Source organism: Saccostrea echinata, unplaced genomic scaffold, assembly GCF_033153115.1.
Source record: "Saccostrea echinata isolate AGI-Se365-2 ecotype Australia unplaced genomic scaffold, CSIRO_AGI_Sech_v1 ptg000054l, whole genome shotgun sequence".
Taxonomy (NCBI): Eukaryota; Metazoa; Mollusca; class Bivalvia; order Ostreida; family Ostreidae; genus Saccostrea; species Saccostrea echinata.
The window spans coordinates 9,794,547-9,807,500 of NW_026889803.1; the positions used below are offsets into that span (position 1 = coordinate 9,794,547).

Genomic DNA, 12,954 nt, shown 5'->3' on the forward strand with positions numbered 1-12,954 from the left:
GTATGCCTTATATATCTACATTTAGTATTATTCAAATACCATGGTATGGGGATACTGCTGGGCTTACTATGTGAATATTGTGTGCTAAAACGTGTTGGAAAGTGAAGATAGCACTGGCTTATACGGGCAAGTTTCTGTGTTGTCGCTGATTACCACACTAACTATTTTGTTTATACCTTATCATCCTATTTCTCTACTTAAATAGTTATTTACCATTCCATGAATCCTTCACAGGGTTGTGTATTATACTCAGGAGACTGTTAAGGCCCTTGGGCCTCGTGTTGGGAAACAGAAGAAAACATGGATCTAAAGAAATCATTATAGATTAAAATATCCCTTTATTCTGTATTTCTAAAAACTAGCTTTTGCTTGTGGAGGCAATGAGATAATAAGTATTAGTTTATAAAAAAAATATAAAATTGTTTTGTTAGAATTTATTAAGTTATAAATAATAAATTTCAGGTAGCTGATCATTGTAACAAGAAGAAGGAAATGGCTGCTTCAGGTTTGTTAGAATCTCCTGCTGGCTGTCTCTTAATGATCAACTGAAATACTCATATACTTTTGGTCAGGATTATATTTGAATGCAGACTTTTTATTAGCTCACCTGAGCCGAAGGCTCAAGTGAGCTTTTCTGATCAAAATTTGTCTATTGTCTGTCGTTGTCGTCATCGGTGTCGTTGTAAACTTTTCACAATTTCATCTTCTTCTCCAGAACTACTGGACCAATTTCAACCAAACTTGCCACAAAGTATCCTTGGGTAAAGGGGATTCAAGTTTATTCAAATGAAGGGCCATGCCCCCTTTCAAGGGGAGATAATAAAGAATTAGTGAAAAATTAATAGCATCTTTTAAAAATCTTCTTCTCAAAAATCACAGGGCCAGGAAAGATGAAACTCATGTGGAAGCATCCTCAGGTAGTGTAGATTCAAATTCGTTCAAATCATGACCCCCGGGGGTAGGGCGGGGCCACAATGGAGGATCAAAGTTTTACATAGAAATATATAAGAAAAATCTTTAAAAATCTTCTTCTCAAGAACAGCAAAGCCATTATGAGTCATATTTATATGGAAGCATCCTCATTTAGTGTAGATTCAAGTTTGTTCAAATCATGACCCCCGGGGGTAGGGCGGGGCCACAATGGAGGATCAAAGTTTTACATAGAAATATATAAGAAAAATCTTTAAAAATCTTCTTCTCAAGAACAGCAAAGCCATGATGAGTCATATTTATATGGAAGCATCCTCAGGTAGTGTAAATTCAAGTTTGTTCAAATCACGACCCCCGGGGGTAGGGCGGGGCCACAATGGAGGATCAAAGTTTTACATAGAAATATATAGGAAAAACCTTTAAAAATCCTCTTCTCAGGAACAGCAAAGCCATGATGAGTCATATTTATGTGGAAGCATCCTCATGTAGTGTAGATTCAAGTTTGTTCAAATCATGACCCCCGGGGGTAGGGGGCACAATGGACTATCAAAGTTTTACATAGAAATATATAGGAAAAATCTTTAAAAATCTTCTTCTCAGAAACAGCAAAGCCCTGATTGGTCATATTTATATGGAAGCATCCTCTGGTAGTGTATATTCAAATTTATTCAAATCATGACCCTGGGGGTAGGGTGGGGCCACAATGGAGGATCAAAGTTTTACATAGAAATATATAGGAAACATTTTAAAAATCTTCTTCTCAAGAACAGCAAATCCCTGATTTATCATATTTATGTGGAAGCATCCTCAGGTAATGTAGATTCTATTTTGTTCAAATCATGACCCCCAGGGGTAGGTTTGAGCCACAATGGAGGATCAAAGTCTTAAATAGAAATATATAGGAAAATATTTTCTTCTGAAGAACTGCAAAGCCATGATTAGTCATTTTGATATGAAGGCATCTTCAGGTAGTGTAGATTCAAGTTTGTTAAAATGATGACCGCCAAGGATAGGGTCGGGCCACAATGCAGGATCAAAAATTTTACATAAGAACACATAGGAAAAATATTTCTTCTCAAGAACAGAAAAGCTGTGTTCAGTCATATTGATATGGAAGCATCCTCAGGTAGTGTAGATTCAAGTTTGTTCAAATGATGACCCCTGGGATAGGGAGGAGCCACAATGGGGGGATCACAATTTTTACAAAGAAATATATGGGAAATTTTTTTTAAATCTTCTCAAGTACAACATAGCCATTTGTTATATTGAGATGGAAGCATCATCAGGTAGTTTAAAATTCAAGCCCCTCCCCGGTAATCTTTTCAATACTGAACTGATTTGCTGATTTGTGCTTTTGCCAAGCCAATGTGCTCTGGTGAGCGATGTGGCCCATGGGCCTCTTGTTTCACAGCTGATCACATACTTACATTTAGTTTTTATGACAGATGAACCATACATAAATATGTGGAAGGGCCTGAAAGAATCACCAATTGAAATGGATCTGGACAAACTACCATCCCTTAATGAGGTACATTGTACATGTATTAAAAAAAGCATGCCGTGTCAAATTGTGACATACCAACAGGAATTTAGACATTAAATTTGTAAGAGTATTATCTTAAAGGGGAAGACAGGACTTGTTAAGCAGTGTAAAGAAAATCATTTAACGTGGATTATGTTTTCAATACTGTAAAATCACATATTTTTCATGATTTGAAGAAAAATTACTGATTCAAAGGGATTTAATTTCATGGTTAAAGGGGACACATTATACTATAGCACTGTAAGAAATTTTAACATTTCGTGGTGGTCATGATTTCATGGGTCTCACGAAAACAATGAAATTTAAACCCTGATGAAAAATAATGACTTCACAGTATACACGGGGGGGGGGGGGGGGGGGGTTAATTGTTAAGTTTCATTGTTTTTGAGGAATGAAAAGATCCACGAATTCTTGACCACCAAGAAATGTAAAATTTTATATGCATAAGTACTCTATACTTCTCCAACCACAAAATCATATCTCAACAAACCAATATTTTTTCCTTAAACGTTGAAAATTTGACCCCATGAAAATATGTGATTTTAGAGTAAATAGAAAGTCAATGGGTGACAACTACAACAGTGTTCAGAACAGTTAAACAAATGAAAAACACCATGAGAGATAAATCAATGTACATATACAGGGTTGTCCTAAGCATTGAAATAGAAGGGGACATTTAAAAAGTAGAAGGGGATGTGGGATTCCTCCCTTAATGGGGAGTTTAGGGGGAATAATAAAATAACCGGGGGAAAACATCATTATAGGCAGGGAAATTCCCCCAGGTCTCAGGGACAACCCTGCATATATAGAAGTACATATACCTGTGTGTAATTATGTCACACACACCTTTCCCAGGTTAAAGTTTCTTTGTAAGTCCAATTCCAAGTAAACAAAAAACTCTATCCAGACAAATATGCATGAAGGCTACATTAGGGATGCACACTACCAAGCATGCTTTGGATGCTGCATCTGACCTACATTTTCTGAATGTTTCAACAGATAAAAGTATTAGCAGTCCATTTCCCGAGTTACAGTAACTCCTCCTCTGACAAATCTGACATAAATTATGCATCAAGAGATGCAAACTACTAGAAAGTCAGGTTTTAGATACTGTATTATATGACCTTTTTTCTCTAAGACAGGATGAATGAACAGGTTAACATTCTTGGAGCAGGTCCAGTCTTAAGGATCTTTATGCCCTTTCCTGACCACACTTGTTTAAGGACAATACGCAACGTACCTTACCTACTGATAAATTTTCAAGATATTCTTGAATGCCATCAGAAGATCGTATACAAAAAATCAGCATGCCTTACCAGGGGTTTTGAAAATATATCAATTGATGAAAATTCTTGTATAATTCAAAGCAAAATATACAAAAATTACTAAACATATATTCTAGATGTTTTGTTTATCCAAACTTGTTTAAAAAGAAGTGCACAATAGCATATATAGACATTAAAATGTAACACACAGTTCCTTTAAGTATTGGAACTCTTCAACTTCAGGTAAAAAGACAATAAAGTTCAAACTATGTTGCGTATGTCTTTAATAGGATGTTACATTTGACTACATTTCCCAGATGACTAAACAGTTTAAAGTTTTGGAAGAAGGTCCAGTTTTTGTAAATATAAGTCAGGCTATTCATTTGGTGCGAAACTTTACCTTATTTTTAGCTGACATTTGTTAGTTGAGCTTCATAATGTGATTAAACTCATTTTTTGTAATAGATAAATAAGAGCTAAATGTTTCCTATAAACTTTGGTCTGTGAACAAAACATTAGAGAATTTGGTAAAATATTGTCACTACATGTAAAACATTCAGCCTCAGTACTAATCTTTGTAGGCTGGACTGTGGAACTTGGATGTATTGAAAGCAGTTGGAGTTGATCAATTCAAATTGGAGCAACTACTGAAAAAGCAGGGACTCCTTTCACTGCGTAAACACTTTTTTATGCAAATTCTACTAACTTAATGTTGTAACACAGAACTTGATTACCATGTACTGCAGACATGCATGGTTGAAACAATATCTTTTTCTGCAAGTGATATTAAGATGAAGGATAATGTAAGCTTAACATGAATTCAGATAGAAGAAAATGTTGCTTGAAGCTTTGACTGAGTCTTACTGAAAACTGCTACATGTATATCAATTACGTATTATAGACTATAATTTTATTATTTGTGATGAACTTATCTGTGATTTTTTAAAAAATATTTTTACAGCAAAATCTGTTCAAGATGAAGGCCTCCCTATATTTTGTACATTTTTGGTTGGCATATTCTGGTTTATGCACGAGTTCAAACAACGAAGACTACCAAAATGGCTGTGCAAGTGTGAGAACATTATGGAGATATCCCTTGATGCATCTTCAGTTCTTGTTCAGCTGCAGTGTATGGATGATCCTGTTGGTATCCAGTTTGATTTCCCCCCAGAAGCGTACATTCATCTGCAGAATATCAAATCAAAATGGACACCCTACATCAGACAATTGGAGCTTGGGAAAAATCTCACACATCTTGTGGACTGTCTATTACAGGCATCGTATGAGTATATGTAATATGCAATCTGGTGATATTACTAACTGTGATACTAATGATATTACTGTGATACTAAAATTGTATGATGAACTATTTTCATAAGGAATAAATTCTTGTTTATACATGTAACACTTTTTTTTCAATATGTGATACATGTACATGTATTTATAAAGTTGTTACATAAATTCTATATTTAATTTTATAATTCATCTATGCACATAAGTTTTACTTAAAGTTAAATTATCATATCCAAAATGTATATGGAAAAAGGAGAAAATGACATTAATAACTTTTATATCAGCTACTACTTATAAATTTCTAAATAGAGATACGCAAAACTTATATCTATAGTCATGTTACTGCCCACTGTATATGCACCATCATGTCTTAAGAATTTTTATTGTACATTAAAGATTTATTCTTAATGTCTTTTACAAGAGAAATGTGTATTTGATTAAATCGAAACTTTTGTAGTTAATTTTGTTGTTTTTCTCCCTCAAGAGTGTCTGATCACTGACACAGTATTTATAGGGCTTGATCTAGAAGTATTATTACTAGAGTTTAAACACCTCTGAGTTGATAACCACCAATTTCTTGTTTACTTTATAATACCTTTTTTTCATTCAGTTTGATTCCATTTTTACTTCCCAGAAATACTTAATACTATAGAGAATGAATACATTACATTACCTACATGTACATGTATCAATGCCCCATTTGGCAATAGCTTTATACAGATCTGTGACTCCAATGCTATTCAATGGAGTGAATTCTTGCAAGTATCCTTCTCTTCTAAAATCTTAGTTACAATCCATCTGATTTGATTTTAGGTTTTATCTATCAAAATTACTCTGTAACTCCTTTTGTCATTATCAGCAATTTTTTATGCTCTCTCCATCTGCCATGAAATGGCCAGGGCATATAGTGTTACCCCTTTCCATTTGTCATTCCATCATAGTTTTCCAGCCGTTTTTTGCTGTGCTTGTAGATAGAGGTTTTTTTTAACTTCATGGTCATGATGGTTATAAATTTTTTGTTTAATTAATATAAGACACTCTGGAGTTAGCGAATATTTAGGTATACATAAAGAATTATAGACGCTTGTTTTAGCAGTATAATTTAATGAGTTCATCACTGACAGCTGAGGGTGTGAGAATACCAAGGTCTGTGAATAACAGAGTAATGTAGGACGGTGGAGTGTAATCAACCAGTGGGTGTTCCTTCCTGAGGTCTGGACTAGATTTTAAGGTGCTCGCATGGTACTGAAAAAAAGGAAGAAAACAACGGGATTCAGAAGAAGCATTAAATGAACATGTATATAGGACTATATCTACCTGATTTATTAACTCATCATATTAATTTGATATTTTCAATTGTCACTGGTAAAAATGTAATGCACATTAACCTTAACAAAGGAGGGACTTGATATCAAATACTGATCTACAAAACATCAGTATGGTAATTCGTCATACCTTGAATTCATTTGGTAGATCTTGTTGGTTTAGTGGATATAAACGGGCAAATTTAAAACTCTCTGCCACCACATAAAATGGTTTATTCATGGTTTTTGCTGTCAGTCCCATTGTGTATGTCCCAATCTGTAGGAAAGAGGATAGGTGTGTAGAACAGCATAACATTTCAGCCTAAGCAGTTACATGTTTATTTTGCTGTGCTCAGTTCTATTGAACATATTTAATTATATTTTTTTTCATTTCTATATACAGTAAAACAAGCTAATTGCAAACACACATGAATTAACGCTTTCAGCGAAGTGAATTTCATTCTCTCTGGCATTAAAATATATGTGAGCCTATTGGATATGATGAATCATGTTTATAATGAACAAAAAAGTCCATCCTTGGCACTTCGTGATAAGCATGTTTTGCTGTAAAGTATCAACAAACAATTGGATCTGGAAACAATCTTTAGGACTTAGAATGTCCTAATGGGTAGTAAAAAAAAATAATGCAATAAAGTGTCAGCTTTTCAGTTAACAGGAAAGATTGTCCTGCTCTGTTCTGTAATTTTTTTTCTAAAATAGCTATATTCTACTTCACCTTGTTAATGATTCCTCCACTCTCTACCACCCCCTCAGCTCCAACTAGAACCATGTCCACTTTCTCCATGACATATCTGTCACAAAGGAAAGAAACTAATACATGCACCAGCAAAATGATTGTGCATGATGGTACCACTGTCCTCAAAATGACATGCTGTTCTCAAAATATCATTATTATTAGTTTTCAATGGTACTACATAAATAATACCTGTATACCATGCAACTGACTGTATCAGATCAACTTACTGTAAGTATACAAGTATGATTCTCAATTGTTAATCTTTAATGAAAGAAACTTAAACTTCAAGACATAGTACAAATTTGAAGAAAGTACTGAGTATTGCACTGTATGTCTATCTGTATTTTGTACAAAATTCAAAAAAATCTTTAAGCTATGGTTTCATCCAATTGGTGTAAATTTAATCTGAAACATGATCTTGTTAATAATTACCCAACAGCAGCATCCAAAATAAGTGTAGCTGGGATCTCCATTTTCTGAAGTTCATTGTACGTGTCCACACTAGGTAAATTGAAAAACAATTGATGATGTTAATACTGTAAATAACTTTTTATTCGCAAGGACTTTTTCACATAATGACACAAGATCATCTGTTCTGGTTTATTATTACAGAATAAATATGACATTAAACAAAATTTGTGAAATTCTTGTCTCCAAATTGTTTATAGATTCCACATCACCATCTCATGATAATTAGGAATAGCTAAAAATTGGTAATCTACAGTACATTTATCATTAAAACAGTTTATTGAAATTTTATCAGTTTAGGAGTAAGGGGAAATAACTCTTAGGTTAAAAGAATAATGCTTAGGAGATTTAATGTCAGTTTAGAGATTTTGATAGAAAAAGACCAAAATACCCTGATTTGTTGGGTAGAGATTCTGTTACATATACATGGAATCTTTTGTTGCATTGTTGGGCCTCCTTTAACACTTGTAAAACAACTCTGGACTTTGAGTGTGTCAAGATAGTCTGAAAAATGGATTTTAGAATTGTGGAGTAGTAAAGCACTGTCACAATTTTTAAAAAAAAAATGAAATAAGCAAATGTAGAGTTACAGGTCAATCATATTAATTGTCCTATTTATACATCAAGAGAATTAAAACTTCTTTAGTGTGTAGTACAAACACAAACAAATCTTTTTTCCTCAAAAAAAAAATCATGAAAATAATACATACTTAATCTATATTTACATGTAACCAAGTAGAATGAATAAGTTTAGCCACCAGTTTACTTTTTTCAAAATTTTATGGTAATGTCCTATAAAGTAACATGATCCCATTGGCCACAATGTTCACCCGAGTCACAATGGCATGCTGTTCTTCATCAGCAGAATTCCCCCTATTAGGGGGTCATACGTATTGTGATACAGAGACTAAAATACAGGTATTTAGGAACATAATTATTAATTTAAAAAATTACTCATTTCTTTGTTCAATCTTGCAAATTACAAGAAGTGTACAAAATGTTGAAAACAGTAAAATAATGGCATCCTACCATCCAAACATGCTTTATATTACACGTATTATGTAAATAAAAATATGAAAAGTATGTTATTCCAGCATATTTTTAAGATAAATTAAGAATATTAATTTAAAATCATTGTAAAAATTGCTTGTAAAAATATCATGATATTTTTGTGATATTTTGGGGAAAAATCGTGATATATCACGATACAAAGTAAAACTGTGGTCTCCTATTATGGACCCACCCTAGCCTTGAAAGTCATTAGAACAAATTTGAATCTACACTTCCCGAGGATGGGTTCCATATTAAAATGATCGGTCATGACTTTCCTGTCCTTGAGAAGAAGATCTTTAAGGATATTTTTTTTAAACATTTCTTAGGTTAAACTTTGATCACATACATGTAAGTTTGGCCCCAATCTACCCCTGTGGGTCAAGATTTGAACAAAATTGAATCTTTACCATCTATGAATGCTTTTACAAAAATATGGCTAACCATAGCTTTGCTGTTCATGCCATAATGGCCCACCCTTTCCAAGGGGGTCAAGAATTGTACAAACTTGACCCTACACTACCTGGGGATGATTCCACATAAATAAGACTAATCATGGCTCCCGCTGTTCTTGAAAGGAAGATTTCTTTTAGATTTTTTACTAGAATTACATTTTTTTTGGGGGGGGGTCAAGATTTGAAAAATATTGAATCTACACTATGTAATGAGGCTTTCGCATAAGTTTTATCTTTCCTGGCTCATTGGTTCTTGAAAAGAAGATTTTTGAAAGATGCCATTAAATTTTTACAAATTCTTAATTATCTCCCCTTGAAGGAAGACTTGGTCCTTCTTTTGAAGAAATATGAATCCCCTTCACCCAAAGACCATCTATGCCAAGTTTAGTTGATATTGTGGTTGTGGTTCTGGAAAGGAAGATGAAACTGTGGAAAGTGTAGACAACGACAATGACAGACAATTGACAAATTTTTATCAGAAAAGCTTTCTTGAGCCTTCGGCTTAGATGAGGTTATAAAAAATTGTAGATTTGTAAGTCATAAAGCAAGAATTCTGAACATCTTAGAAAACCTACATTTTTGGAATAAGATATTACCCCTTACTTACTGTGCCATCTCTAATAAACTGCTGAGCTTGTTTGGCAATTTTTTGACGAGAGTTCTTGATTTTATTCAGGAAAAGGTTTCCTCTTTCTACCAGTATTCTCTGACAATCCTGTATGTTCTGTAATTTACAACAGGTTAAAGAAAAACACACTTGCAAACATTTGGCTGAACCATTTAAAGACCATATCATTATTCAAGTCAATTTTAAACTTTCTTTTATCTGTCTTTGAAGAATGTATGCATATTCACTGAAGAATCTGTACCAGTTTCAGCAATTGCCCCTTAGTTTGATTGGGAATGCATATTTCTAAGATAAAGCCACGAAGCCTATTCTAAAAATTTCTAATATGTTTCAATATTTTTACAACAAATAGAGCATCCAGTGTCATAATACTATGGTTTTCTCTTTTTTCCATCCTATAAAATGATGTGCCAAAAAGTTTTTCATGAACTATAACACCAAATCTGACAACATCAAACAAAACATTCTTCTAAGTCTGATTTAATTAATTGTAAGATAATGACAGACTATTTCACAGTTACTTACTGGGTGCTCCAGACTAGTGAGGGTGATGAATCGAAGAAAGAGCTCTCCAGCAGAGGAGATAGAAGTAGTACTACTGTCTGTTTCAGTCAATATCTTAATTGCCTCCTTCAGTCTGTCTCTCATTTCAGCCAATGTTTCAACTTCAGAAAGAGATTATTAAAAAAAAAAATCTATATATTTATTCAGTGTACATTAATTCATCTATCGTATGGATAAACATTTCAAGTAAGAATAAAGCAATGTACTAAATTACGTTTAATGAAAAAAGGTCATTATCAAAACTTTTTTTTGTGTGACGACAATATAAATATTAGCTTATATTTGTAAAATTAAAAAAAAACAAGATGTTTTTGTGAAACACTGATGCCCCCCTATGGCAGCTGATGGCAAATGTTAACGTTTCTCAAATGCAAGTCAAACTCCCAAGGTCAAGAAAAACAAATAAAAATTGTTGGTACCCAAGGAAAGGTCTTGTCACAAGGAAAACATATGTGAAATATGAAAGTCCTAAACTAAATTTTCAAAAGCTATGACCAAGGTTAAAGTTTTTCAAGCTGTTCAAAAGCTATGACCAAGGTTAATGTTTTTCAAAAGTAGGTCAAGGTCAAAGATTCAAAATTGTTGGTACCCAGGGGAAAGTCTTTTCACAAAGAATACTCACATAAAATATGAAAGCCCCAGTAACAACCATTCAGAAGGTATGGCCAAGGTAAAAGTTTTTTAAAAGTAGGTCAAATTCAAATCAAGGTCAAAATTGTTCATACCCAAGGGAAGGCCTTATCACAAGGAATACACATCTGAAATATGAAGTACCAACTGTTCAAAAGTTATGGTCAAGGTTAATTTTTCAAAATGAGGTCAGACTCAAAGGTCAAGGTCAAAATTGTTAGTGTCCAAAGAAAGAAAGGTCTTGTCCAAAGAATACACACGTGAAATATGAAAGTCTTAGTACCAATCGTTCAAAAGTTATGGCCAAAGTTTAAGTTTTTCAAAAGTAGTTCAAACTCAAAGGTCAAATGGTCAAAATTGTTGACACCCAAGGGAAGTTTAAGTGGGTCAAATTCCAAGGTCAAAAGGTTAAATTTGTTGATACTGAAGGAAAGGTCTTATCACAAGAAATACACCTGTGAAATATAAAAGCCCTAACACCAACCATAGAAAAGTCATGGCTAAGGTTAAAGTGTGGTAAAATTTTGCAGAAGTGGGTCAAACTCTAAGGTCAAGGTCAAGGGGTTAAATATTTCAGTCCCCAAAGAAAGGTCTTGCCACAAGGAATACACATGTGAAAGATGAAAGCCTTAGGTCCAACCAATCAAAAGTTATGGCCAATGTTAAAGTTTTTGCGGACAAACATACAGCCAGACAGACAGACGGACGAACAGAACAAACACCATATGCCCCGAATTTTCTGATTACATGGACATAAAAATTATAAAACCATTGATGGTCTCTGTACACAAATTGAGCTCGTAGAGAATATCTTCTCTGCTTTAATTTAATATCCTACTTTTGTTGTTTTCAAGGAAATGCAATAAAGTTTTAATGGCTGCAACAGCTGCTGAGAGATCTGGATCCTCTTTGACCAGTGTGTTGAAGTAAGACAAAATGACTGCAACATAAAATTTACATCTGTAATTATAAGCATAGTGCTTTCCATGTCTGTTCCCATTCATGTTCAGATGATAACAACTGAAATTGTTTGCTAATCAGTGTATGGCATACAGTGGTTTATCAAGGCTGTTTTAAGTACTCCTAAGTGGTACCTTTCCCATTTTGAAAAAAAATGCAAAAATTTCCCCTTTAGTTACAGAAAATATCCTGATAAAACATATATGAAACACTTAAAATATATTAATTCATGCTAATTCTAGAAATGACCCTCCAGATATGCTCTCAAAATGCAAACTCTAGCAACATTTTATGAAAATTTCCAGAGGAACATGCCCCCAGACTTTCATAGCATATTCACAGGTTCAGCACTTACATGCATGTTGAGATTTTTCCTCTTTTATGTGAAAAGGGTATTTAAATAAATCCCTGACATATCAACTATTTATCTTCGTTATTAACATATAACTTGATAAAATGTTCTATCGCTTAAAAGTTGTCCCAAGGAAACAGTTAATTAATGCTGAAAACCTGTCTCGTACCCAGATTATGCTAAAAAAGCCTAACCATCAGATGCAGAAAAAATCATATCGACAAATCAGCTGTCAGAATTTTAAAAAAATAGATCTTTGGGAAAGTCTTTTATCTCAGAATAAATATATGAGACAATTTTTTGTAAAACTCTGTTATCTTAAATGACATAGAGCCATAAATTACGCATTTTACCAGCATTGTCCATGTTTGCATCAGACGTGAAAATGAAAGTTGAAGAATTCATTAAGTCGCATCACGATGCAAATGTAATCGCTCAGAGATGTGGGTGTTGCGGTGTATATATCTTTGTATTGAATAAGGATCTTATTTTTATTTTTAAAATAATCATAAATTTTAAATATTTCATGTTACAAAGGTTTGTAGCATTCTTAGTTGTAAATTCTGCGAATGAATCATGGATTGAGTTGATATGAAATTTTGAAAAACGAAAGTTGAACATGCGTCTAAATTTTGAGTCGCTTTAAAAATGACAGGTAGGTTGAATAACTTACTCTACATACCTGTTCGTCAATCCTATTCTTTAAGCATATGATTTTTTTTACCAGTTATACAAAAACCTTTTCAGAAAATGTG

General features: G+C 33.5%; 3 protein-coding genes across 3 annotated transcripts in view; 2 read left to right on the top strand and 1 right to left on the bottom strand.

The window, feature by feature from the left end:
- The window catches only part of LOC133204592 (uncharacterized), a 44,342-nt gene extending 38,855 nt beyond the window's left edge, over window positions 1-5,487 (top strand). The window contains exons 41-44 of the mRNA XM_061340346.1: window positions 463-505; window positions 2,376-2,458; window positions 4,320-4,413; window positions 4,700-5,487. Of these exons, the coding sequence (XP_061196330.1) occupies window positions 463-505; window positions 2,376-2,458; window positions 4,320-4,413; window positions 4,700-5,034 (555 nt within the window). The 3' untranslated portion in view covers window positions 5,035-5,487. The remainder of the gene's footprint in view (window positions 1-462; window positions 506-2,375; window positions 2,459-4,319; window positions 4,414-4,699) is intronic.
- Window positions 5,488-6,115: 628 nt separating this feature from the next.
- Window positions 6,116-12,605, bottom strand: LOC133205187 (translation initiation factor eIF-2B subunit alpha-like). Its single transcript, XM_061340944.1, has 9 exons — window positions 12,553-12,605; window positions 11,726-11,827; window positions 10,219-10,358; window positions 9,673-9,789; window positions 7,952-8,064; window positions 7,525-7,593; window positions 7,072-7,147; window positions 6,487-6,612; window positions 6,116-6,276 (listed from the first exon to the last, which is right to left on the bottom strand). The coding sequence occupies exons 1-9, from the start codon at window positions 12,602-12,604 to the stop codon at window positions 6,121-6,123; spliced, it is 951 nt and encodes a 316-aa protein (XP_061196928.1). The 5' UTR covers window position 12,605; the 3' UTR covers window positions 6,116-6,120.
- Window positions 12,606-12,784: 179 nt separating this feature from the next.
- LOC133171706 (general transcription factor IIH subunit 3-like) overlaps window positions 12,785-12,954 on the top strand; it is a 19,995-nt gene continuing 19,825 nt past the window's right edge. Inside the window, exons 1-2 of the mRNA XM_061306497.1 lie at window positions 12,785-12,854; window positions 12,947-12,954. The exon at window positions 12,947-12,954 is cut by the window's right edge and continues 84 nt beyond it. Coding sequence (XP_061162481.1) covers window positions 12,848-12,854; window positions 12,947-12,954 — 15 coding nt within the window. The 5' untranslated portion in view covers window positions 12,785-12,847. The remainder of the gene's footprint in view (window positions 12,855-12,946) is intronic.

Bases quoted from the DNA above. Each gene is read 5' to 3' on its own strand.
- LOC133205187 (XM_061340944.1), bottom strand. From the start codon at position 12,604: ATGAATTCTTCAACTTTCATTTTCACGTCTGATGCAAACATGGACAAT. The intron at 10,359-11,725 runs GTAGGATATTAA...CTCTTTCTGAAG, and splicing joins TTTCCTTGAAAACAACAAAA to TTGAAACATTGGCTGAAATG. The intron at 7,148-7,524 runs GTAATTATTAAC...CCTTTGTGACAG, and splicing joins ATTTTGGATGCTGCTGTTGG to ATATGTCATGGAGAAAGTGG.